Source organism: Pungitius pungitius, chromosome 9 (genome assembly GCF_949316345.1).
Source record: "Pungitius pungitius chromosome 9, fPunPun2.1, whole genome shotgun sequence".
In the NCBI taxonomy this organism is placed as follows: domain Eukaryota; kingdom Metazoa; phylum Chordata; class Actinopteri; order Perciformes; family Gasterosteidae; genus Pungitius; species Pungitius pungitius.
The window spans coordinates 20,358,098-20,384,049 of NC_084908.1; the positions used below are offsets into that span (position 1 = coordinate 20,358,098).

General features: G+C 49.1%; 2 protein-coding genes across 2 annotated transcripts in view; one reads left to right on the forward strand and one right to left on the reverse strand.

Annotated features, from left to right (window-relative positions):
- lcor (ligand dependent nuclear receptor corepressor) overlaps window positions 1-12,377 on the forward strand; it is a 41,830-nt gene extending 29,453 nt beyond the window's left edge. Inside the window, exons 3-7 of the mRNA XM_037471945.2 lie at window positions 36-115; window positions 2,516-2,627; window positions 5,065-5,541; window positions 7,240-7,324; window positions 8,179-12,377. Coding sequence (XP_037327842.2) covers window positions 36-115; window positions 2,516-2,627; window positions 5,065-5,541; window positions 7,240-7,324; window positions 8,179-9,322 — 1,898 coding nt within the window. The 3' untranslated portion in view covers window positions 9,323-12,377. The remainder of the gene's footprint in view (window positions 1-35; window positions 116-2,515; window positions 2,628-5,064; window positions 5,542-7,239; window positions 7,325-8,178) is intronic.
- Window positions 12,378-23,531: 11,154 nt separating this feature from the next.
- slit1b (slit homolog 1b (Drosophila)) overlaps window positions 23,532-25,952 on the reverse strand; it is a 26,266-nt gene continuing 23,845 nt past the window's right edge. Inside the window, 5 exon segments of the mRNA XM_037471848.2 lie at window positions 23,532-24,883; window positions 24,989-25,200; window positions 25,294-25,403; window positions 25,550-25,761; window positions 25,845-25,952. The exon segment at window positions 25,845-25,952 is cut by the window's right edge and continues 41 nt beyond it. Coding sequence (XP_037327745.2) covers window positions 24,621-24,883; window positions 24,989-25,200; window positions 25,294-25,403; window positions 25,550-25,761; window positions 25,845-25,952 — 905 coding nt within the window. The 3' untranslated portion in view covers window positions 23,532-24,620.

A 25,952-nucleotide genomic window follows, 5' to 3' on the forward strand; every position in this document is an offset into this window, starting at 1 on the left:
TTCAACCTTTTGTTTTTTTTCTGTCTCTGGTCCAGACTGCGAGCCCGAGGAAGTGTCCGACTGGTCCTTCGATGACAACTGCCTCTTCTGCTGCTTGAGACGTGAGAAAGTCAAGGTAGGATTACATTTAGATCCGTTATCTAGAAACAAGCTGCAAAAATAAATTAGTTTTCTCCCCTTCCACACACGTTGACTCTTTCTGGAAATTCCATAATATGACAAAATAATTACACCTACTATACTAGGATTTTTTACAATTTTCTATGTGACTTTAAAGCATGAATTACAGTGATTCTCTTTCGACATGCTGTACTAGGACTTCTTTTATTGCATTTGTCTCGGAATACTAGACGTTTTTTACATTCAACTATCAGTGTGTCCATGTGACCGGTTAATTAAATCTCTGGTGGTTTAACAGGAGTCTGATGACAAATAGTGGAAATCTTGAAAACCTTTTTATGGAATAAATTACCTGTTTTTTAAAAGTTTCAGTTTTGAACCTTCTCGTTTTTATTTCATAATCTTAAAAAATAGTAATTATTTTACATTCAATATATTATTGATATTTTAATGTTTTTTTAAAATATACTATTTATGATGTTTTTATGGATTTTCTGTCAGCATTTCTTTACAGACTAAAATATTTATTTTGAGGTTGATGTTTTCTGCCTTACCTCAATCATTCATATGCTAATATTGCCAAAAACCAAATAAATACCTAATAGGGTGAAACGATAAGGCGATGGTAATTAATTCATTCTAGAGCAGCGAAGCGGTTTCTCTCTGCATCAACTTTTTATGCTAAGCTATTTGACTCCCATCAGCAAGAAAGCTAATAAGCATATTTCAAACCACTCCTTTAAAGAAAAAGTAAGTTTTACAGAAGCTAACCAACGGATGTTTTTCATGATTATTAATCATTGGTTCAAAATATGACCCGTGCAGCACATTCATCCAAGGCTTAAAATGAATTAATAATCAGTATCTATGAGAAATTATGGAGACTTTGAATAAAATATAAAGAGGAGATGTGCAAAATATAATAAAGCAAAAAAGAAATCAGCACTTTCACTAGCATCAGATATGTGTGAGCGATTAACAGGGTGAGGGGGACGGAGATGGATTCTGCTTCCTGCCTCATGTGGTGAGGAGGCGGTTCTCTGGGAAGGACGTTCGGTCCTTTGTCCACATTTTGGGTGTTTTGGTTTGCACCCCCTTTCCCAAGCTTTGTGTTGGAAGCCCCTTCACCTCCTCTTCCACCTCCTCCTGCTGCTGCTTACTTCTTCTTTGCGTTGTTCCACCATCATGGTCTTGACCCCAATTTAGCTGATGAAAGGAGAGAGTCAGAGTGATCGGGGGAGGGTGTGGAAGGAGGAGGAGGAGGACATGGCTGTAAATTAGTGAGACCCCCACAGCGTAGAATATAATAATATATGAAATAGGTATGTTGGACTGACTAATGCACAGCGACAGAGCGGTACCTCCTGTTGAAGACAAAGCGCCGCTCCGCCCACGAGGACCAAGCGGAGGGGGGCGGCGTGGCGTCCTCACGGCTCCATGGTGGGAGTTCTACGCCCCACAGTGTGGATGAACGAATAAAACAGATTTTTATCTTCATAATGCTGTTGGAACAAATGAAAAGTAGTCAATGAAAGTAAGGATTTGTTTCAATTTTGCTTAAAACTTGCAACAGATAAATGCCACTTTTCATGTGGTGGATTCCTTCACAAAGGTGAACAAAACCAACCCACCTCCCTTGTTTCTGGAGCTTTTGATCTAATCACACAGGGGGAGTTTGTTCGGTTACAATAGAAGACTCATTTTTTGGGACGTGGCTGAACAAGCGAGCGAGGGAGGGGAAGGAAGTTGTGTGTGTCGGGGGGGCGTCCTTCCCTCAGCGGTTGCTTGTTTTTCAACTTGACCCCGGTCCGACCTCAGAGGTCGGCCATCTGTCGTCCCTAAAAACATCCTCGTCAACCCCCCGTTTGTCCCAGAGTCCCCCTTCCTGTCACCCCCCCACCCTCCTCGCTGCTCACGCTAATAAAGACGACCCCCCCCACTCGCCCACATCTGACTGGACAATAACCACGTTATCACCATCAGGCCGAATCACAAGGACAGAGATGTGCAGCAGTCTTAATTGTGTTTCCCTCACTCGATATAATCTTTTATTCATCTATGAGGGCTTGAAGGCCCCCCCTCCCCCCCTCTCCCCCCCCACTTGCCGGTTATTACCCTCTGCTTGTCTGTGAAATGCCAGCGGAGCTTCGGTGGGCAGGACTCATTGATTCATTGATCTGAAGCCACGCAGCAGACAGCGAGCTACGGGGGTTTGAAATGGAGAGAAGGTGGAGCGCTGGAAGCCTCCACAAGCTGCTCCTTCTCACTTCCACGCTTCTGTCTCTTTTTTTGCATCTGCGAGGCGTAAACACACACACACACACACTCACTCACACACACACCGGGGGTGTTGATGCTCACCAGTTCGTCTCCGGTGGGTTTTTTGTCTCTGCAGGAGCGCGGCGCGGAGAAGGGTGGAGGCAGCCAGGTGCTGACGGAGCGGTCTCGGATCAGCCGGCTGGAGAGACAGGCCCAAGACTTCCTCAATGCTGTGTTCCACAAGAAAGGTACAGCACACGCACGCACACGCACACACACACACACACACAGACACACACACCTCATCAGTCCTCTCATTACTCCCTTCCCTCTGGTCATTAATATCTGGAACATTTTAGAATTTCCAGAGGTGTGTTTGAAGTCACGTCAGGCAATTTGGTTAAAACTCGGGGGAAATCAGTGCGTATGAGGGAATTTCACAAAAATCTGAGATTCCCTATGAAGGGAATATAAAACCAGAGCATCGTATATATTTAAGACGTTTTTTGCATTTCATTATTTTTGTGAAGTGAGGTTTTTTAAGAACACGTTCGGCCCCTGAAGGCAATGGAAGATAATGGAGAAATTATGGAATGATGGGACTGACCACGGCCCAATCGGACCGGATCCCGAGGGACACCACGCGGAAGTTCTTCAAAGTTTTGTTACAACTGGAACAAAGGCGTCTCTGCCCTCCAGGTACACCCGAAAAACAGGAAGATCTGGGCCAGGGAGGCCGACCCACTTCTCCATCCCCGCTCCAACGGGCGAGTTGAAGTCCCTTTTATTTTACCCCACCTCCACCCTCCCAAAGTCCGTCCTAGTTCCCGTGACGATGTAAAATAACCTTCCGCTCTCCGCTCGTTGGAGCTTTGCTTGAATAATAAAACACGATCTCTGGGGCGATGTATGCAGATATAACTTTATGTGCCCACTCTACCAACTCGATTGAGAATGGGGACAAAAGAAGACACACACAAAGACAACAACAAAGTGCATGAAGGTATACAGCTCAGGTCCTCTTTGTCGTCCTAGTAATCAAAGGAAATGTTTCTTGAAAACAATTCAGCGACCTTGTTCCGTCGTGGCCTCTTCTGTCCTTTTGCACAAACCCGCTACAAAAGGGACGCACACACACACACACACACACACACACACACACACACACACATTCTCTGCATGAAAGCCACGGCTCCGGTTCCTCATCACCTGAGGCCCGTCGGGTCTGTGACAAATGGGCTCCAACTTAACGGAATGAACACAACAGAGAGGTCAAGGTTTTTTTTCACCTTTCCACACGCAGGGATTATTCAGGTGGAGCCCAGAAATATATATATATAAATATACATATAACAACGTCAATTTTTGTTATCGCGAGATTAACATTTTCTTTAACAAATTCTTTTTTGGGGGGTGGATGACTGTTGTGTGAAAATGTCAACAGGTTTGTCTGTTTTTTAGTAGCTGCTGAAAGCAAAGAAGTAGTAGACTCACCTTTTGTTGGTAACCTGTTACGGTTCATTGTTTCTGAAATAAGGCCTGACTGCTTTCATTATTAAGCCCTGGTTTAACTGCACTACAGAGTCCTTGTTTACCTCAAATGTGCACTTTAGAATTTTATTTTGTACCGCACTATTGTTTTTCAGTAAAATAAAACATTTTCATAAAGCAAGCCAAACCACTTTCCATGTTGATAAGGGCATTAAAATGAATTAAAAAATATGGAAAAAGAAGAATAGATCTATTTTAGAATCTATTTTAGAATAGATACAAATTTGCAATTAATTGTGTTTAATTTTGAGTTAACTATGACATAAATTAAATATTTTAATCGCTTGACAGCACTAATTATATATATATAAACTGTGGAATTTCTGGGATTATTTTGGGGGGGGGGGGTGGTATTTCAGCATAGCTTTCCCGATTAGATATTTGGGCTAATGTATTGTTTGGAGGGTTTAGGGTTCGACCTGCAGCGCATGAACGTATCTAAATAGTATATCTGCTGGTTGTGAGGAGATAAGTGCAGACAACGTTTCCCACAAATGGAAAAAGGACAAACACTCCGAATAAAAATATATCCGTGAGAGGTGCACTACTGTAGGACAAGATCACGATTTCCTTCATCAGCTATTCACCTTTCAATTATAATTTCAATCTTTATAAATTTCAGGTAATTAAGATCCCCACTGAAACCTCCCAGGGCCATGTCTTCAAATGACTCATTTTGCACGAACACAAAGAGACTTAATGCTCGTGGTGTGTGGAGATGAGGAGCCAACCGTAAAATGTGAACAGCTAGAAACACTCATCAATAACTACTGGATTTATGAAGGAGGTTGGTAATTCATGTTGTGAACACTGTGTATATTCCAATGAACACGGGGGTTCAAGAAAAAGTCATCGACAGCCATTTTGTAGACGTCAGTGGTCAAAGCGAGGGTGGAAACAGCCGAGCATGCTGGGAGTCTTCAGGGTGATGGTGAGGGTTTTGGGGGTAATCTGCTGTGGATGCAGATATCACGGCAATTAAGTCCTGCTTCTGAGTGATTCTAGGATTATTTCAGGGCGTTATCGGGATTACATTTTCACGATGACCGAAGGGATTCTCGGAGTACGGGTCAGCTGACGCCTTTGACCCTCTGTTTCTCCCCCCCCCCCCCCCCTCATCTCCTCCCCTCCCAGACCTCCCAAGTTTCTCAGAACCTCACATTCCTCTAGTGGCTCGTGAGATCATGCAGCGAATGATCCGCCAGTTCGCTGCAGAATATACCTCAAAAACTACTCAGGACGCCTCGCCCGCGCCCAACGGCGCCATGAAGGACCAAAGCCTGCCGAGAGCGGCGTCTCTGGCCGCGCCCCCGTGCTCCCCTCCAGGCCCCACACCAAGCTCCCCCAGATCGTCGGCCTCCTCCTCCTCCTCCTCCTCCTCCTCCTCGTCCCCCCCCCTGTCCCCCATCACAGGGCCCAGCCTAAGCCCCGCCTCCGCCATCAAGAGCATCAGCGGCGTGAGAGCCAGTAACGGTGAAAGAGGAGGGGGGGGCACGGCCGCCGCTTCTGCACAGAACCCCGTCCTCAGCAAGCTCCTCATGAACGACCAGGACGGCCCGCTGGACCTCTCGCTGAAAAAGAGCGAGATGGACGCGGACCCCAGTCAGCAGGGTAAGAGAAACCACACACACACACACACACACACACACACACACACGCCTTCAGGTTTGTGTCGCTCAGGAGAAAATCCTGATGACTTCCATTCATTTGTTGGAGTCAAACCCAAAGAAAATTAACCCAACAAGACAAGTGTAAGCCAACACCTCAGCTTCTAAACGTGACCCCACAAAATGTTCAGTCCCCACATTGTCATTAAGACAAACACGCACACACACAAGGAGGCATTTCAACAGCATTTTGTATCTGGGTATTTTGCTGAATCTTTTTTTCACGTTGTTTCATGTTTTTTGTCCATTTGTAAATTCCAGAAGTACATATTTACACACATTGGTAGTTGGCTTATCAGCAGATCACTGAAAAGCAGGGATCTTTTTGGGGATTGAGCCTTTGACCTCTGTCATGTAGCTCTGGGCTCAATCTCTGTTTAATCAAACTGACCCAGCGGGGGGGTGGGGGGGGGTCGCTCCTCTCCTCCACTGAACACGCCTTCCTAATGCCAGCTTTTTGGAATCTGCTTACTGTAAGCCTCCTGGATTTTGACATCACACAAAAAAAGCCATGAATGCGTGATCGTGTTGTATGTTGGGATCATCTGAGCTCCGTCACACATACATGTGTCCACAATCGGCTCATCCGAGCCGATTGTGGACAACAATCGGCTCATCCGAGCTCGCAGTCCTGCATGGACGTGGGAGGAGGAATTGTTGTGTTCACAGCCGGTAGTTTGGTCGCTGGTTGTAAGCGTAGTTTCATGTGCGCGTGAATCCATGTTCATACGTGCTCCCATTAACTCACTCACTGTATATATACAGTATCTATATGCACACATACATATATAGGGTTGAGTGGGTTGGAGGGGTCAGAAGGTCATCCTCACTTTAGTTAAATAACACCAGGAAAACACACACACAGATGGGTTTGTGCGTGTGTGTGTGTGTGTGTTGTGTTGTTTTTCTCTTTTTTTGTGTCAGGCATTCAGAGAAGTGAAAAGTTTGCGCTTTGTTTGCGGTTTCACATTAATATTTCATGATGTTATGATGATGTCACGATGACACGTCTCTCCTCTGCGTGGCGAACCCGCTTCCCACGACAAACACAAATAAACTGGGATTTCACACACATTGCCCAGACGTCCTGGCCGAGGTGCCAGAGACGGCCCGACAGAACACACACGTTAAATCAGTAACTCACATAAACTCATGCTTATTCTCAACCTCTAATTAATGCCGTGTTAAAATGAATGTTTCTGATCGTATTGATTGATGCTGTTTAATCAGTTTTGTCCCCTCTGTCGTGGATATATGGAATTAATTTCCAATGTTGACTTTCTAGAGGAAGACGGAAAGAATGGAGTTCATGTGGGAACCATTTAGTTCCCACATGATACTGCTCCTTTAACACAATGCAGTCAAGTTTCCATCACAAATGTAAAGACAATTTTCCAGAAAAATTGCTATCATTTTTGCTGTTTGCAATTTGTCAAACATCTACGTGAAAAATTAAAATGTGCATGAAAAACTGCTGGATAGAAAGTTGAGTGTTTAGAGTCAGAGATACAGATACAGTTTTCGTCTCAAATCCCCCAAAAGATGCAAATCATCCTTTAAGATAAAGGCGCCTCCTCTGGAAAGTCTGTGTCTCCGTTGGCTCCTCCCACCAGGCCTCTGACGTCTGTGTCCTGCTCCTCAGACGGCGTCCTGGACCTCTCCACCAAGAAGAACAGCAGCAGCGCAGCCAAGCCCAAAACCTCCTCCGCCGAGCCGGGGGCCAAAAGGTAAGCGAGATGATCTGGTTGCACCTGGTTCTGATCCGGGTCGGTTTCGAGGTCCACAGTCTTCAACCCCCCCCCATAGCTTCCCGGTTTCACACTGCATCCTCAGACCCCCCCTCACCTCCTTACCCACCCAACGCGTCCACTCCGAAGCCTCTCGCTAACCCGGCGTGGTCCTCAGCGAGCCGGAGGACCCCCCCCCCCCCCCCCCCCCAACCCCACCCCCGCTGTGATAATCGGTCCTGGAGCCCCCGCCGAGGACCCCCCACGCCGCCCAGACAGCCGGCAGGCGGGGGTCTCCGGCGGCGTGGCGCAGCGTCTCCCCCAAGTTTCTCCTCCCCGCTGCCATTCCCCGGCGTCACGGGCCTACGGGAGAACTGTTGTTTTTAAAGAGCCGTCCCTCTGTTGCCATGGTTACTGAGCAGCGGGGGAAAATTGGTTGCCGTTGGAGGCACTTTGCTCGCAGGCGGATGTTTTTTCCAGCGGAAGCGATTCTCTGAAAGGCTGTGAATGTGAGAGCTCAGAGGGTTGTTCACAATGAACTTCTAAATGTAGATACCCCTCGAGTGGAGGCGCTTGTTACCAAAGTTTTAGTGTGTTCCACTGTGACGTCGTCTTTAAGGGGTTATTTTATCTTTAGGTGGTCAGAGTGGTAAGTACACTTTTGTGTAATAAAGGTTATTTGAATGTGTTTTTAGGTCATCAAGGTAAAAGACTGCAAGCGAAGCTCAGCTGTAACAAAACCTGCAAAACTAAAATCTAAATAGTTTTAAATCAGTGAGGAATTATTCTGAAATACAATAAAAGTGAGAATTTAAAAGACCCCTAAATCGTCCTCCCTTCCTTTTTCCGTTCAGACATTCTATCAAAGTGGAAGACACCCCTCCCGAGGAGGACGAAGGCGTCCTGCTGCAGAGAAGCCCTCGGGATAGACTGCGGGAGACCTACGTCAACTCCACCTCCTACAAGCCGCCGATGGCCCGCTCGCTGCGCATCAAGGAGGAGCTCCTCAGCCAGAAGCAGCGCCTCCTGAGCCAGCCCACCGCGCTCTCATTGGCCAACCTGGAGTCAGCCGGCCTGCTCAGCCACGTGCAGTCCTTCGCCTCGCTCGGCCAGAAGGGCTCGTCCTCCTTCTGGGGAAGCAAGGCCCACCTGGAGAGCCTGGTGAAGCTGAAGCAGGCCAGCGGCGCGCTGAGCGGCGCCCTCAGTGACCTCAAAGACCTGCCGGCGTTCCTGGAGAATCACCACAACCACCACGGAGCCTTTTCCTTCAAAAGTTCTGTCCACCATCACCACAACAATCAGGCCTCCAAGGCCCAACACCACCACGGCGACGGCAAGCGGGACCAGGGTCACTCCCCTCCGGTGGACCTGAAGATCCCCCAGGTGCGGGGCATGGATCTGTCCTGGGACTCCCACGGCGCCGAGCTGTACGGCTACGGCGCGGCGGGGGTCGGAGGCGGCGTCCACGGGGAGAACATCCTAAGCCGGAAGCTGAGGGCCATCCTGCCCAAGCAGAACCGCCGCGGGGGAAGCCTGGGAAGCCTGCTGGACGGTGCGGCCGACTACTGGAGCTCCGACCTGGACCACGGCGGCTCCGGCCCGGCGTACTCCACCTCCGACGCCGAGGGCGACCCGAACTCCAAGCAGCCGAGGAAGAAGAGGGGCCGCTACCGGCAGTACAACACCGACATCCTGGAGGAGGCCATCACGGTGGTGATGAGCGGCAAGATGAGCGTGTCCAAGGCCCAGAACATGTACGGGATCCCGCACAGCACCCTGGAGTACAAGGTCAAGGAGCGCCTGGGAACCCTGAAGAACCCCCCGAAGAAGAAGCTCAAGCTGATGATGAAGACGGAGGCGGGGGGCTCGGATTTTGCCCTCGCGGAATCAGAGAGCGCGGCCGGCGCCACGCCGCGGGACGCCGCCCCGCCGGCGGCCGGCGCCGAGCGGGGCGGCGTGAAGGAGGAGGTCGACGACCATTTCAAACCCATCGACTAAACCGCGCGCACATGTGGACCTCAGTCATGTGACTTAAGTCAAAACCGGACGGGGCTTTATTTGTCTGGGCGAGCACAAACGCAGGGGGCGACGTGAGGAGGCGTCTCGCACGCTTTCACATCCTTAACAGACGCAGCTACAGACATCCGTTAAATGACCATTCATGACATTTCCCATAAGCATGCTGATAATCCCGAGCCCCCAAAAAGCCCAATACACCCCCCCCCCTTTCTTAACTTGATAAGCTGATGCTGATGAATGCAGTTTGGACCACTCCAATTTGGGGAGACGAACGAGGGGAAGATGAAAACTAATCAATCCTTTAACTGCTCCCCCACCATTGGTACCCCCCCCCCAACCCCCCCCTGAATCAAAAGCCACTCTCTTATTGCCAGGTAGCCGTGACGCTTTAACCACAAACCTTTTCCTCTCCTCAAGACGCTGTGTTGTCCCCTGTCCCCAGTGGACAAAGGACCGAGGAGAGACACACGAGTCATTCAGGGATGCATGTCATGTTTCGTGGACACTACTGAGTTCCATCGTTTTATCTCTTTACCTTTTTATCACTTGGTTTGCTTTCTTTTGCACTACACTTCGGTTCTGGCGCCTGCAGACCAGGTTACCTCGGCATCGTTGCCCTCGCATCATGCACTTATTATGGTCTGTCTCGGCCGCGACGGGTCAGAGGTGCAAGTCGCCTGCGTGCGCTGATCCACGATCAGAGAACTCTAAAACCCTCCTTTTCTTTTTTTTGGGGTTTTTTTTTTTCGTTTTGCCAAGAGAGAGCCGGATCAACGTGATCGTGGATCAGCTGCTGCGTCGGCGCCTCCCTGCTGATCCTGGAGCGCCTTCGCTCAAAGCGAGCTCACCCCCCCCCCCCCCCCTGGACGGAGGCCTTTCAGGGTCAGAATGTGAAGCTCTGCTGAGATCCACTCTGTTACCAAGCTCCGGTTCGAGGCTCCAGCTTCAGCCTTTTGCTTTCAACGCGTTGCTCGTGTTCCTTTAGTTTTGTTTTTCTGACGAACCTGAAAGCAACGATTCGCCCTCAAACCTCAAAGACAGTTTTAATGGCCGTTAATTACAGCGATGTGCATTTACAGAGGGGGGTCCGTTCTGGGGATGGTGGGAGGGGCATATGCAGTGGGGCGGGGTAGTTAATAGAAGCGAGGGAAAAGTAGATTTAATATATTATAAATTATTATGAAGGTTGATTTCAAAGCCAATCCGTGATTCGGGACGATTTTCTTTCCTCCTCATCTTTAACTCAGGGTCACTGAGGCGGACGATTTCAAATGTGGTCGTTTCCTGTTGGACCTATAAGCAGACAGGCAGGAGGACGAGACACGCCTCTCACTCTCCTGGTAGGCGGGGCCACGCGGGTCAACATGAGACACCTGCCCACCAATCAGGACGAAAAGGACAGAACCTTCGACTCGGTCGAACTTCTACAAACGGCACTTTTCAAAAGTAAGCAAAAACCCGAGAGAGGAAGAGATCCGACGGACAGTTATGCACGTAGTGTAGCTCTTTGCTGGGGGGGGGGGGGGGCGGGGGGGTGGAGGAAGAAATAAAGCTTTAGTGTGAAGGCTGCAGCTCGGACCCAAACCAGTCGATTACCTCCAAGACAACAAACAAACAAACAAACAAACAAACAAAACTCAGAAAGAGGAGAGAAGAAACGCTCGTTCTGTGTAGTGTACAAGTCTCGGTGTTTTAACCCCCCCCTGACCGACCCCCCCTCACCCCTCCCCACGACGCACCCGGGACGGATAAGCCATGGTCCCATTGGGGGGGGGGGGGGGGGCGTTAAACCCTCCCAGGACCCCGGTGGAAAGAAAAAAAGAAAAAGATGGAAGGAGAAGTGAAATCTTTTTGGTTGTTTTTTTTGTGCGTTGTGCTCATTGTTGTTAAAGCGCCTGCTGCCCCCCCCCCCCAGCCTGAGAGAACTGTACCTCTGACACGGCCACAACGACCACGACGACCATGATGACGATGATGATGATGATGATACTTTTCTAGATGTATTGTACATTCTTATTTATTTGATTTTTCACTTTTTTTTTTCTTAAATCATTCTCTTTAAAAAAAAAATGACATGCACCACTTCCTGGGCTGATCTTGGGCTCTGGTCATTTGAATATTATCAATTAAACGATTTGAACACAATCACATTCTAAATTATGACCTAATTAGAATTAGAATAATTGACTCCCTGTTGCATACAATCTTAATTTCCCCTTCCTGTGGTGATTGGTTATCCACGCTAAGCTCAGCAGCGCCCTCGGCTTGATTGGCGGGTGTGCAGAAGACTCCACCCACCCCCCAACTACATGTCCCGGGGAGACGGGGTGGGGGGGGGTTCATCACGCATTAAATGCGTCCAACACTTTGACAATGCCGAGCATTTGAAGTGTCTAAAAGGTGGCGGTGACGTGAGCACTTAAAGGCACAGTAGCTGCTAACGTGCCACAAAAACCACGTGGGCTCGTGTGTGTGTGTGTGTGTGTGTGTGTGTGTGTGTGTGTGTGTGTGTGTGATTGGCACTTAATGCACAGGTTTGCATGGATGAACTCTAACAGCACTTAAGACAGAACCCCCCCTGAGAGGGGGGATTCCTGCAGGGCCAAACGCCCCATCGTCAGCCCGCTCCTACCTGCTGAGGTGCATGTCATTTAAAGGTGTATTTATTTCATTTTGTATTGTTTATGGTCATGTGGTTAACGGCTCCCCCTGTCCGAGAAAGTCCTCCTTCTTGCAACTGATTCTCCAAAAAAAACCTCACAAAACACGATAGACTCAAGAAAAGCGTATAAATATCTATTTATATACAGATATATTACAAATACTCACATATTGAATGTACTGAAATGAAACGAGGATCAGCTGTCGGCTCATTTTCAACAGACTCTTTTTAGTTTCTTTTTTTTTCTCACTTTTTTCTTTTTAGTTTCACTTTTAAGTTGGACTTTTCGACGCTGCTTGCATTGAAAATGCGTGCGACAGTAGCCTTCAGTACTGTAAATGTCTCAGGATCGAGCCGAAGGGGTGGGGGGGGGGGGGGGTCAGTCGGAGAGATGGCGCAGACTCAACTACCTTTTTGCTGGATGTGATCAGTGAGCCGAGTGCTTTACCTCAGCCTCAGACCCAGGACTCCTCTCTGTGCCTCGTACCCGTACGTACACCTTACCTGGGAGCCTGGGGCGCTACTCTGGGACACCTGGTATCCGCCGCTCGGTCTCTTATTCGTCGTGCACTTCTTTCTTTTTTCTCTGTTTTTTGCCCCCCCCCCTCGCCCCCTCCGTCGTGTCTGACTGACCAATATTTGCCCCCCTGCCTCCTTTCAGGTCATTTAAACCCTGACAGAAACGTGTCTGAAGAGCAACTGATGATGATGATGATGAGAGAGAGGGGGGGGGGGGGGGCGCTACGTCAGGTCAGCTCCACCCTGGTCTGAGAAAAACACCTTTTTTTTGTCTTTCCGTTTGTTTTATGTTTGTTTTTTTAGGTGTAATTTTAGTGTTTTATTTCCCACACTCGGATGAATCAGAGACCTGGAGGGAGGTTGATGGACAGGTGGACAAGTTAACTTTCCTTTATATGCTTTCTTGTAAAAGAAAAAATATCCCAAAACCTTTTGCATTCCAAAAAACCCCCACCACACACAGGAAAATGTACCTTTAGATAACAAAAATGAAAAAAAGCTATTTACTAAATATGGGTATTTATTTTACTGTTCTTGCATCTTCAGGTAAGCCAATCGATTTATGTTTATTTTATTTTCAGGTTGGTTTTGATTTAATGTTAAAAAATGAATTGTGGAACAATAACTGCTGTAACCTCACTTAGCAGACGCCGCGCCACGCCGCGCGCCGCCAGGAAAGAAAAGACCCACAACGTACGTGACGCCATGCTCCTCTCTGCTGGGGGGGGTCCTCTGTTTCCCTTTGTGTCACGCTGCACATCTGGCTGTCATTTATACCTCAGGTCCGACCACTTCAAAGCAGCTGATTGTACTGAGAAACGCACACGCACACACACGCACACACACACACACACACACATGCACACACACACACATGCACACATGCACACACACATGCACACGCACACATGCACACACACACACATGCACACACACACACACACACATGCACACACACACACATGCACACACACACACATGCACACACACACACATGCACACATGCACACACACATGCACACACACACACACGCACACACACACACATGCACACACACACACACATGCACACACACACACATGCACACATGCACACACACATGCACACACACACACACGCACACACACACACATGCACACACACACACACACACACATGCACACGCACACAAGGAAGAATCAGGATTTTTAGTACGGCTTGTTGCCAGAATTTTAAACGTAACCAACGGAAGCAGTTTTTGAAATAATCGTTGTTTCTTGTTGTTCGTACTGTGATCTAATGCCGTATTTCTTTTTTTCCTTGGTTATAGATATATATATATATATATATCTCTATATATGTATAAAAGAAAAGCCAGAAGCCAGGTTTTCTGTGAATACTTTGCAGAACGCACACGTTAGAGACACAAGGCCCCTACAGCAGCACCTCCCCCCCACATCCCAACCCCCCCAGCCCCCCCCCCCCCCCCCCCCTCCTCATCAGGTAGCCACACTTTGTGTGGGCGGCTTTTATGTATAATTATCAGGCCGGGAGTCTTTCAGAAGCAGGTGGGAGTGTTCGGTCCACCGCCGGAGGACTTTTCATCACACGGGGACGACGCCGGCAAAGCCTCTGTGAAAATCTCTTTGTTTTGTTGCTTTTCAGCCCCCCCCCCCCCCCCCCCCCTCCCTTTAGCATAAATCCTTTCCCTCGGCCCGCGGTGTTGTGTGCATTCCTGTAGCCGTTGAGTTGACACGTGACGTGTGAGAGGCCTGCAAAGTATTTGACATTAAAACGCAACGAAAGACTGAAGAAATGTGAAGATTCAAAAGGAAGCAGCACGGCACGCTGAAACAAGCCGAGGGTGACGACTCTGTGTGTGTGTCTCTGTGTGTCTGTGTGTGTCTGTGTGTGTGTTATCAGAGCCGTGTGGGGCTTTTAGTGCACCCACTGGTTTGTTACAGCTGATCGCAGCATTTTGCTTTCAGTGCTAAGCGTAGGCAGTGCTGCCCCGTTAGCACCGTTAGCACCGTTAGCGCCGTTTGCTGTGCTATGAGCTGCCATCTTGAGAGCCGTCATGAGGCAATCAAAGTAATCCTTGTTATCTCTCATTTTGCACTTTTAAAAATATCGCATTTATATTGCTCTCGTTTGTCCTACTGCTGCATTGCATGCTGGTCCGGCGAGGTTATATTTAGCTATTTTACCTGCAGATTCAGGAAGGCCGTCCATCTTCTCAGAGTGCAGTTTTAAAAGATAAAAATCAGCAGGTCTCCTGACAGTCAACCTTAACCTCGCCTGTCAAAAGCAACATCATGTTGTTGTTGCCGCGAACACGTCTGAGGACGTGTGCGTCTCGCTTTGTGGGTAAATGTCAAAGCGCCCGCTTTGTGAAGCGTCTCTTCAGCTCCTCCACTGCGTCCAGTCAGGAGCTCTGGAGGACATTCTGTCCCCTCAGCGTTATGGCAGTATCTATGGATGTGTGCTACGTACCATGTGTCACCCAGGAGCGTGTCCCTGGTAGATCACATTCGGAGGTCTTTGACGGGTCCTTTAATTGACGTTGATTTAAAAACTGCCGCCCCGGCTCATTAAAATGTGAGACACGAGCCGAGAGTCTTAACGTCCACCCGCCGCCGGCATCAAGCGACTGTTCGTCTGCTTTAATCAGCGGCATCAGGAGTGCCTTTTTGAAAGGCTGAAGGTCGCCGTCCCCTCCCCCCACGCCGTCAACAACCGCCTTTCATGGAGCGAAACTGAGATTTCACCTTCGCCGTCCTTCGGGTCCTTTTGTGTCTGCGAACTGAGAAAAGAAAGAGGTGCCTCGGTGGGTCTGAAGCCCCTTAAAAGAGAAGAGGTGAATATTAGATTATTATCATTGGGAGAAATAAGGTGAAGGAGTCAACACCGACCTCGTGTGTTGCCATGGCGATCATGCGGCATCACTCCCACGTGGGGGGGGGGGGGGGGGGGGGGGACGTGTCAGGGTGGTGTAACCCTGTGACCAGCGGTCCCAACAGGGTTGATCATTCGGACTCGATCAGACGACGATTAAGCGAAACATTTCAAGGGCGTGTGAACTTTTCGAGGTCAGGCCGAACGTTTAAACGCCTCAAAGGGCTCCGCGGGATGATTGTCTACTCAGCCGAGTGTCCTCTGATTGCTGCTCGCCGACCGCAGCAATCTCCTCGCCTCGCCGAAATACGTCGCCTCCTGATTGGCCCGTCACTCATGTGTGGGAAGTTTGCGGCGAAATGCGCCTTCTCGCCGAGTCGCAGTGACGCGTCAGCCTCCACGCGCGTGTAAGACGTTGATTTTATTGTCACTTTCTTTGATGGAGTCACAACCCCCCCCCCCCCCCCCCAACCCCCCCGCCCCCTCCATAACTGCTGTCCTCTTTGGGATCGTAAACTCGACCCAGAAGGCCTCTCTTCTTTTCTCTGGTGCTTTCGTTTTGATCGTCACCTTTTCACAGAGGCTTTGCTGCGTCTCAGAGCTTCAGGGGTCACGACCTCGACTTTCACTTTCTGAAAACACAAGAACAAGGACATTGACTGACGGGGGGAGGGGCAGGTGGGGGGGGGTTGGAATCTTTCTTGGTAGCTTCTCTTTCGTTGAGGGCATTGGCGCCGAGCTTAAAGGCTGTAACACTAACACCTCAAACTCTTCTGCCACGAGCCGACTCACAAAACAACACAAACACCGCCTCAATAAACGGGGTCTTGGAAAAGCCTTTTTCCTTTTTTTTTTAATTCCACTTGTTTTTTCAGCCAAATACTTTTTCAGTGCTTTATTAAAAAAAATAAAAACAGCAAGGATTGTAAATAGGACTTGACTCTTAGCAGGGGGGGGGGGGCTCGACTCATCGGACTCGGGGCCTTTTCCCCAAAGCGTCGGAAATGAAGGAAAAGAAAAGTCCGCTGGTGGACGAAAGGGGAGGAGCCAGCTTTGTTCTTTTTTCAGTCTTTGATAATGTTTGTTTTTCCATCCTCGGTGTGCAAAAAAAAAAAAAAAAAAAAATGTAAAAGAAGAAAAACTTACAACACAGAATACCTCAGAAAAGATAACAATGTAACCACGACAACCTCCACACATCGTCAGATCCTGACCACCAACTTTCATCTCCCTTTGCCTTTGTCCCCCCCGGCTCCCAGCAGGGGGGAGGGGGGGCAGGGCGATGGGGCGGGGGGGGGGTCCTTTTAGCTTTTGCTTTCACGACCTCATAAGTGCGCCCTTCTTTTGATTCGTCTCAAACCCGTCGCAGCCGCTCCTCCTTTGAAGGGCGACGCCGTGGGTTCCTCTGGAGACGATTGGAAAGATGCATTAAAACTAAAATCCTTTTCATTTTAAAAGTGGTTTTGCATAAAGAATGGCGGAACAATGCGTGGAGCACTAGAAACCACTCGGCCCGTGTTCCTGTATCCGTACCTACGTATCTACTCTCTATCGTCGTTAAAAACTGAATGTAAAAAAAAAACTAAAAACAAAAGAAAAAAAAGGCAAACAACTAACCTCTAATGTACCTATACATATTTAAGAATAATAAATACTCTATATGTGCACAGATATACTTAAACACAGCCAACAGACACAAACGCATATGTACATACAGATCTCTAACGTTGTCTACTTTTATCTTGAAAAAAAGGAAGAGGAAGAGTCTTTTTCCACCAACCATTCAGGGAAACTATTCAGAAGTCCAGTGCAGTACGTCCGGTAGAAATACCCCCCCCCCCCCACTTTGCTGCTTCTCGTGTTTGTTCTCCGACCCCCCCCCCCCACCCCCCTCGGATGTAGCAAAGGGCGAAGGGGGCAGTGGGAGGAGAAGTGGAACCAGGATCTAGTGTAAAGATGGTTGGATGTCAGTCACATGGGGGGGGGGGGTCTTCATCGGAAGGGGGGGGGGGTCTTCAGGTTGGTTGTATATAGAACTGCTTTACCCATCGACCCTGTCTTTTCGCAGGTGGGTGGGACTGTACATTGAAGGCACTGATGAGCGGTTTGTGTGTTTTTAAGTCAATAAAGTGAAGACTGTTTTAAATAAAAGTAAGCGGGGGGGGGGGGGGGTCATCAGAGGACCCATCTCCCCCCCCCCGAGCTTTGCTGGGACCGACGGACGGTTTTGTCAACGTTGACCCTCAATATTTTTGCATGCTGATGTAAATACCCCCCCCCCCCTCTGGTTGATCCAAACGTGTACTTTGGATGTTCTGGACCTGAAACGAGGCCGAAGGTCCGTTCGTCACCGCTGGAGCTTCGTGGTGGTTTTTAGTTTTTGGGCTGAAGCTCTTTTTAAAACTCCGAGAGGCGTCTCTCTTGCATTCCAGAAGAAGAAGAAGAAGAAGAAGAGCTCACGACCCCGCGGTGCGTTACCCTCAGGGACCCTCTGCTTCGCTCCGCTTCAGGTACCGAGTTCTCCGTCGGGCCGGTTCCACACAGAACCTTCAACGACCTCACTCCCGACCGCTGTTTCATCGCTTGTTGACCCGCGGGCGTCCCAAACATCTCGTGAATGTCGGATCTTCTTCTGTCTTCGGCGGGGGGGCGAGTCCTTCCTGAGTGACGGGCGGCCTTCGGCTCCCGAGACGCGTTCAGGAAGCCGGATCGGAGCCGTCGACCCGTCTGCGCCACGTGGAGCCCGGAGCGTTAGTTTTGTAAAGTGGTGAAGTTTGGGTGAGGCGCGTCGTTCTTTTTACATTCCTGTTGGAGCTTCTTTGGTTGTGGCCTGGTGTGGTGGTGATGGACAGGGCTCCAATGGGGGGGGGGGGGGTTTAGTCCGTCTTGTTCTCTTTGGTCCTGCTGAGGTTTCACCTCGGCTCTTAACAGGTGGCCGGACGCCTTCTATTACTCTTTTTCGGGGGTATAGTTTTCGGGTTGGACGATATACCTCATACCTCCAGTCCAGCGGGTCCAGGGGTGACGTGGGGGGGGGGCGTGGGGGGGTCGGCCCCCCCGGTCACGATTTGGGCCCACCTGGACTCTACCTGTCACAAAACGCATATTAAACACGCATACACCTACACACAGTTCTCCAAAAAACCCAAATGGACCTCATTTTTCAATATCTACTGTTTACAGGTTGACAAAACAATTGTATAATTTAGAAAAAAAAAATATTTTTCTCATATTGTAGTCTTATTTATGTACAATTTAATGTTTTTTTCTCATTTTGTACTTTGTGAGTTGGACTTTTATTCTTATAGGCTTATATGATCAATGTCCGTGTAAATGAGCACTTAACAAGAATCACAATAACTGGGTTTAGTTTGATTGACTGCACTATTCTCCCTGAATGTTCTGATTGGGCTGATGAATAATAAATTGTCTCATAATGTCTGTGATTTGTTTTGACAATAATATGATGATTTGATTCCTTTTTTTTTACTTTGCATCGAACGCCAGGCGGCGCTGATTAGATCCGTCTTTGTGCATGTGTAAGATATTTTATGGTTATGTTATATTCAATTTGGTAAAAAATAAAAATGTCCTCTTTTGCCATACATTCAGCTGTAATGTTGTGTAAGGTCGTATTCACTGGATGCTAGAACCTTCTTTTCAAAACCACTATTCTTCTAATAAATTTTGTTGTGAAAATAAAAGGTCAGAGTCGGTCGTCACTCCGTTCCTGACCCGCCGACCTCTGACCCCTTCTGACCGCTTCCTCTTCCCGGGTCAACCGCCTGAACGCTTTAGTCCCGCCCCTCTGAGGCAACAACCAGGAAGTGAACAGGGCAGCGCTCCAATCACTGGGCTCCATTTTCTTAGTCGCATTGTGTCGACACTTTGGTAACAACATTTACATGAACACAACTATACTACTAAAGATAAGAGACCTTTATAATCATTGTACTGTAATTTAGACATTAGCTTGTAAATTAAAATCCTCTGATCATTTATTATTTTTCAAGTTCAACGTCAACAACACAAATAAACAAATAAACAAACCTGTATTCATAACGTTTTACTGGTACAGCGGGACGGAGGCGGCTTTGAAACAATTTGCCAAGTTGTGTTGCTGTGTCACATGCTCCTGTAACCCCCCCCCCCCCCCCCCTGCCCCCCCCTCCCCCCAGGGATCCCCCTTCCTTACAAACACCACTAGACATCTCTACTGGCATGAAGGAAGCTCCTCCCCCTCCTCTTCATCTCCTGAACACACCAAACCATTTGCTCACAATGAAATCTCTGTATAACTCATATAGGAACAAGTTTACTTTGGTCAGAGTGTAATTCAGCTGGAACACACACACACACACACACACACACACACACACACACACCCCAGGCCTCTGCAGGGGAGGAAGAAGACAAATAACTTTTCAGGGCACAGGAAGTAGGTCATCCTCTTATCAAATATTTATTCCTCACACTGGGCCGAAGGCTCCAAAAGGACTCCCTCTTTAGACTGTGTGTGTGTGTGTGTGTGTGTGTGTGTGTGTGTGTGTGTGTGTGTGTGTGTGAGTTTAAGTACACAGAGACTTTCCTTCCTTCTATTGATCATAACCCTATTAATGGATATTGATATTTCGTGAACAAAAAACCTGCAGCCGGTTTAACGTTTTAATTTTTAATAACGATTCTGGATTTGACATTTTGGGCGTTTCGTTGCTTCCTGTGTCCCCAAAATGATTTAATAAGCAGCTCGGCTTGAATGCGGTTATTTTTGTGAAGTTTGTGGACAAAAAGACGCTCAAGGTTTTAAAAGAGTTTTTTTTTTTTTTTTAAGCGTTGAACCAAAACAAAATTGGATGATTGAAGGATCAAAGATCAGATCAGAACACCAGAAGAATCTGTACGAGCACGTTTACAACCGGAATGAGAGCTTTAGTGATCTGTCAGCTGATTTGCATTAAAATAGGAAATCATTAATGAAGTTGAGAATGAGAATGTTCTGTCTTCATCTGTTTTCTTCTTTAATTCACAAACCGACATGTTTGGCTCCGTTAGTTAAACCCAACAATGAACTGATGGGTCGGTACTTCACGTGATGGGTCGATGGAGCCGAAGAACCGTGAGAATAAAAGCAGCAAATAAAACCTTTTCTAGCCTTTAACTGCAGAGACATCAACACGTCTCCCTTCTCGCTCCCTTTGTTTTTCATTCACACTCAGTGACTGCTGTGAGAATGTCAGAGTCCCCCCCCCCCCCACTCCCATGGCTCCCCCACGGGCCCCCCCGGCCCCCTGCTGCGGCGCGTGGTGGTCGGGCCCAGCAAGGCTCCCCATTACTGATTTAATGGAACCACATCAGCTCCCTTCAATTAAGGCTCAGCGGCGCGCCGGGCGTCTGAGGCGAGGACGCCGCGCTGACGGGGGGGAAATCGCTGTCAACCGACGTCTAAAAATACGCTTTTCCTCTTAAGCGAGGCCTCGTCGACCCTTTAACCCTTCAGACGCTGCGAGCTACTGGGGCGACATTCTGATGGACGCACGGCGCCTCACAGGCGGCTCATCGGTCCCCAACAACAAGTCACGATGTGTGGTGTGTGTGTGTGTGTGTGTGTGTGTGTGTGTTGTCGTTCGTGTCGCATTGTGAACAAACCAAACTTTGACTTTTAGCCCGAGCTAGTGTTTCACAGAGCGACTCGGACTGGAGCTTCTTCAACGGGTCGTGGCGTGAAACAGTGACTTCATCGATCTGTGTTTAAACACAGATCCTTTTAAGAACCAGAGTTTAAGTCCTCCATCCGTGGGTTTTGGCTGTTAGACGTTGTTAAACTTACATTTTACACTCACAAGTATGAAATAAAGCTCCTTCCTGCGTTCTATTCATGAAATAAATGCATAACGTCAGCTGCTGTTTGTTGTTCAAATGTCTCAAAAGTCCATTTGACTGAAAGTGACTTTGTTCATGTGACAAAGAAGTAAGCGGCGCCATTCGTATATATATATATATATATATATATATATATATATATTTTATATATATTTATATATTAGCCTTCACAATAAAAGACACGGGGCCCAACAAAGGGGACAAAGGCGCAGTCGGCCGTAGACTCGTTGTTGTGTCTGAATGGGGCCTCGCTGGAGCTCCATCGGCAGGCGGAGACCTGAGCCTCCGCCCACGTGGCCGTGACACCCAGAGCAAGACAAATGAAAGGCGACATTCTCCGGGAACTAAAGGAAAACCTCACAATTGCGACTTGGTTTGACACTGAAAGGAGTGAAATCGTTCATCGAGGTCACGCCTAATTGAAAATAATTGAGACTGTTCTATGGAGGACTTTTTATTATTATTTCTCCGCAGCAGGAGCTCCTCCCAGGTCACCTTGGTAGTTTCCTCTCCTTCTTTTGGACGCGGCCTGAAATAGCGCAGTTTGCCTGCAGCGCTCTCCAACACCCCCCCCCCCCTTCACCCCTCCCCTCCCCCCTCCCCTCCCTACCTACATCCTCCCCTAACTTCTGTTTTCTTCTTTCATATTTGATTTCCTGCATCCCATCCTCCTCCACTCTCCACTTTCTACTCCTTTTTCCTTGTTACCTTGGATGCAACCTCACCGTGTTCTCTGTAGCCGCAGGCTGTGTGTGTGTGTGTGTGTGTGTGTGTGTGTGTGTGTGTGTGTGTGTGTGTGTGCACGTCGGGCCTCTGGCTGCAGCCTGCAGAGGGTTGCGCCGTGGATCCAATGAGCACCCAGAGACCACTAACCATGATCACATCAATAAAAGGACATCTGCTCCACGGCAAGAAAGACCTGCACGAGAAGAGGAGGAGGAACGGGAGGAAGAGGGCGAGTGGATGGACGGGGGGGGGAAGAGGAGAAGAAGAAGAGGTGATGGAGAGAGGAGAAAGGAGGATGAACAAAGGGAGAGCAGGAGGCGAGTGAGGAGATGGTTGAAGAAATAAATTGGAGAACAGTGGTCAAAAGAAAGAAGGACAAAAAAAGAATATAAAGAAGGCAACGACAGGAAAGCAACATTTATGTATTTAGTGAAAAAAAATGGATGAGAGTCCAGTGACATCATGCTTTCTAACATTTAGTCCAGTGACATCATCCAAAATAAAAACACTTTCTTTACATATAATAATATAATAAATATATAATATAAAACCTTTTCAACAAGCTTCAGACAAAAAAAGAGACGTTTTAGTGGCTTGAGATGTTTGTTTTTCCATTTCTGCTTTTAATGAACCAATTTTCCCCTGAGATCAAAAACGTTTCCTCTGAACATGAATTCATTTTTTCACAGAAATAACATGAAGAAGCCGCTCGTCTTCCTCCTTTCCTTCGCCAAAGGATACGTATTTGATTTGTGTGTGTGTGTGGGGGGGGGGTTGTGTGCAGTGTGTGTGTGGGGGGGCTCAGGCGGTGTGTGTCGGGGGCCTTTGTGTGTGCGGCGTGTTGGAGGAGGCTTTATGGAAATGGAGGGGGGGGGGGGGGGCTACGGCTGCTATGATTTTATCCTCCTTTAAAGAGCAGAGCAGATGGGGGAAGGGGGAAGAATGGCCATGTAAAAATGGTTGGGGGGGGGGTTGCAGAGGTGAGGTGGTGTGGAGGCAGGGAGGGGGGTGAGTGTGTGTTTGCGTGCTGGGGGAGGAGGCACCGATGGGGGTATACATTATGTTTTATGGTTACGAGGGGACGCATAAATCACTGTTTCATTAAACGGCTTCAGTCTCGGAGTGCCCCCCCCCCCACCCCCCCTCCCCCACAGTGGGACATCCCTCCCTCCTTCTCCTCCATCTTTCCTCACTTTGTCCTCCATCTTTATCTCCTACCAGCCTCTCACGGCGTCCTCCATCCGCCTCTCCTCTCTGGTCAATACCCCCCCCCCCCACCTTCCCATCGACTCAGCCCGGGCGCTAGACAGCCGTGTGGCGATGAGGTCAAAGGTCAGCGCAGCAACGACAACCACAAGAGCGGAGTCAAGGTCGAGTGAGTGAAAGACGACAAGGAGAAACTCTTATATCAATTATATTATAATGAATTATATACTACTACATTTAACATTATCATAGTATATAATATATAATATCCGTCTGTTTACAGGTGAGACGACTTGAACAAAAACAAATCTGAATCCGAATATTTTTTTATCTTTTTATTTTTTTCAATGACGCAATGTTGGTTTGGAAACACTTTTTTTGGTAAATGAACACAAAGATTTACAGATGAAACGTCCTCTCCAACATAGAAAAATACACAAGCTCATAATATATATTACAATCTGTTAGGTTGTTACTGTATTTCACTCAGAATAATAAAGCTACGTTAATTTGAATCTGATTCAAGACTCGTTACAATTAAAACATGTTAAAACAAAATAGCACACATTTTTATTTTAGTTTTCACATCCATATAAATAAAATGTCATCATATATAAAAGCTACCTTTTCTGTGTGGCATCTCCGCGATGCGTTCACTGGCTGTCGGAGAAGGAAGCACGTGATGAAGCTCGTTATAGTGACCCCCCCCCACACACACACACACACACTGTGCTACTATACTTGTGAGGACACCACAGCAGCTACGTGGGTCATTGTGGGGACATCAAGTGGTGTGAAATCAGTAACAAAAGTGAAAGTCTTTTTTTTACAACCTTCATGTGGTCGTAGTAGACATCTTGCTCAGTACCATGATCTCAAATATTAAAAAAAACATGTTTAAACCCTTAAAACAGACTTTTGAAGAAATGAGAAGGGGATGAAAAATCTTTCTCAAGGTCTACAAACACTGGTCCTCACAAAGATAGAAATACAAAACACACACACACACTAACACACACCAGTCTGAACGGGGACTAAAGGACGCCCAGGGAGCAGCGATGGGGACCTGTCCCCCACCCCCCCTCTCCAAATTTAGAAGTCCAACATCAGACATAAGGTCCTTTGTGGAGGGTTAAAGGAGCAGAATCCGGGCGCCATGGCGACGGGATGTTTTGATCCGACTCGCGGAGATCAGCCGAGAAACTACGAAAACCACTGCTTTTGTTTCAGGACGTTTCGTTCCGAGCCTTAAACAACGATGGACTGAAGGCGTGAAGAGGAGCGTGAACGTGGACTTACTAACTGCATATTCACACCTAACAAAACGTCAGTGAGCGAATCCCTACAGTGTGTGTGGCTCTTTAGCTTAGCATAGCGCGCGTGTGTGTGTGTGTGTGCGCACGTTGCGTCTACACACACTCCTTGCAGCCACATTCCACAGGCTTCTCCACGTCCTGCGTGAACGAGGTCCCGTCGTCGCATTCGAAGGAGAGGCGGCGTCGGCGGACCCTCAGGGGGGCGCAGCAGGGGGCGGGGCCGGCGGGCGGCTGGGCCCCCGCCCGGCACCGCCCCCTGCACTCCACCCAGGAGAAGGGCTTGGCCGTCTGGCACAGCACGGCGCCGCGCTGCAGGCGGTGGTAGTCTCTCACCGCCTCGCCTCGACACGGGGGCTCTGTGGAGAGGGAGGGGGGGGGGGAGGAGGGGGGGGGCGTGTGAGGAAACAGTCTGGATGCTAATTCTGGGCTACAGTGACCCGCCCCCCCTCCCCGATCCTCACCTATGTCGCAGCCCTCCCCGGTGAATCCCGGCTCACAGACGCAGCGCTCTCCGTCCTCCGTCTGCTGGCACTGGCCACGCCCACAGCGCCCCCCCCGGCACGAGGCCTGCGTCTCCGCCCCCCGCAGGCTGCACAGCGCGCCGCGGTACCCCGCATCGCAGTCGCAGCGGTACGTCTGCGCGTCCAGCGCCACGCACGCGCCGTTCGCACACCTGTGAGGAGAGGCGGGGGGGGGGGGGGGGGGGGGGGGGGCAGCGAGGAAGACGAGGAGGAAGTCTCTGTATTTTTGCTAAAGCTAAACTCACTTGTTGCCGTCACACGGGTTGAGGGCGGTTGCCGCGGTGACATCATCCGCTGCGGTGGGCTGGTCGCAGCGTCGCCCCGTCCAGCCCGACTGGCAGTGACACCGGGGGCCCTGTGGGACACAACGAGACACGATGTCGCCCGAATTTATCCCTCAACATGTGACAAACACAATGACGTGATTCACTCAGATCTCTCTCAGAGAGCTTTGCTACAGGTGCATGTTGCCGTGCGGCTGGAAGATGCTCCGCCTCCTACCTGGGCGCCGCTGGGCTGGCAGACGCCGTGCAGGCAGTGCAGCTCGCGGCAGGCCTGGCAGCCCGGCTCCACCCCCGGCTTCATGTGGCCGCGGGTGAAGTCCTGCAGCTCGTGGTTGATGTAGAGGTTCCTGATGCAGCCGTGGAAACTGGACACGTTGAGCGTCGGCGAGGAGAAACCCGACGAGGCGCCCACGGCCGCCTCGGGCATCCCTGCACGGGGAGACGGGCGCTTTGACACGGGGGCAAAAGAGCGGCCCCCTGGAGGACGGGAGGATGCGCCGGGCGGGTCTTACCTCCCACGTACAGCGGCGCCTCCCCCGACCGGCTGCGACCTTGACTGTCCAAGGTCGTGGGCTCTCCTCCGTCCACGGACAGGTTCACCATCCGGTCAAAGGTCACCA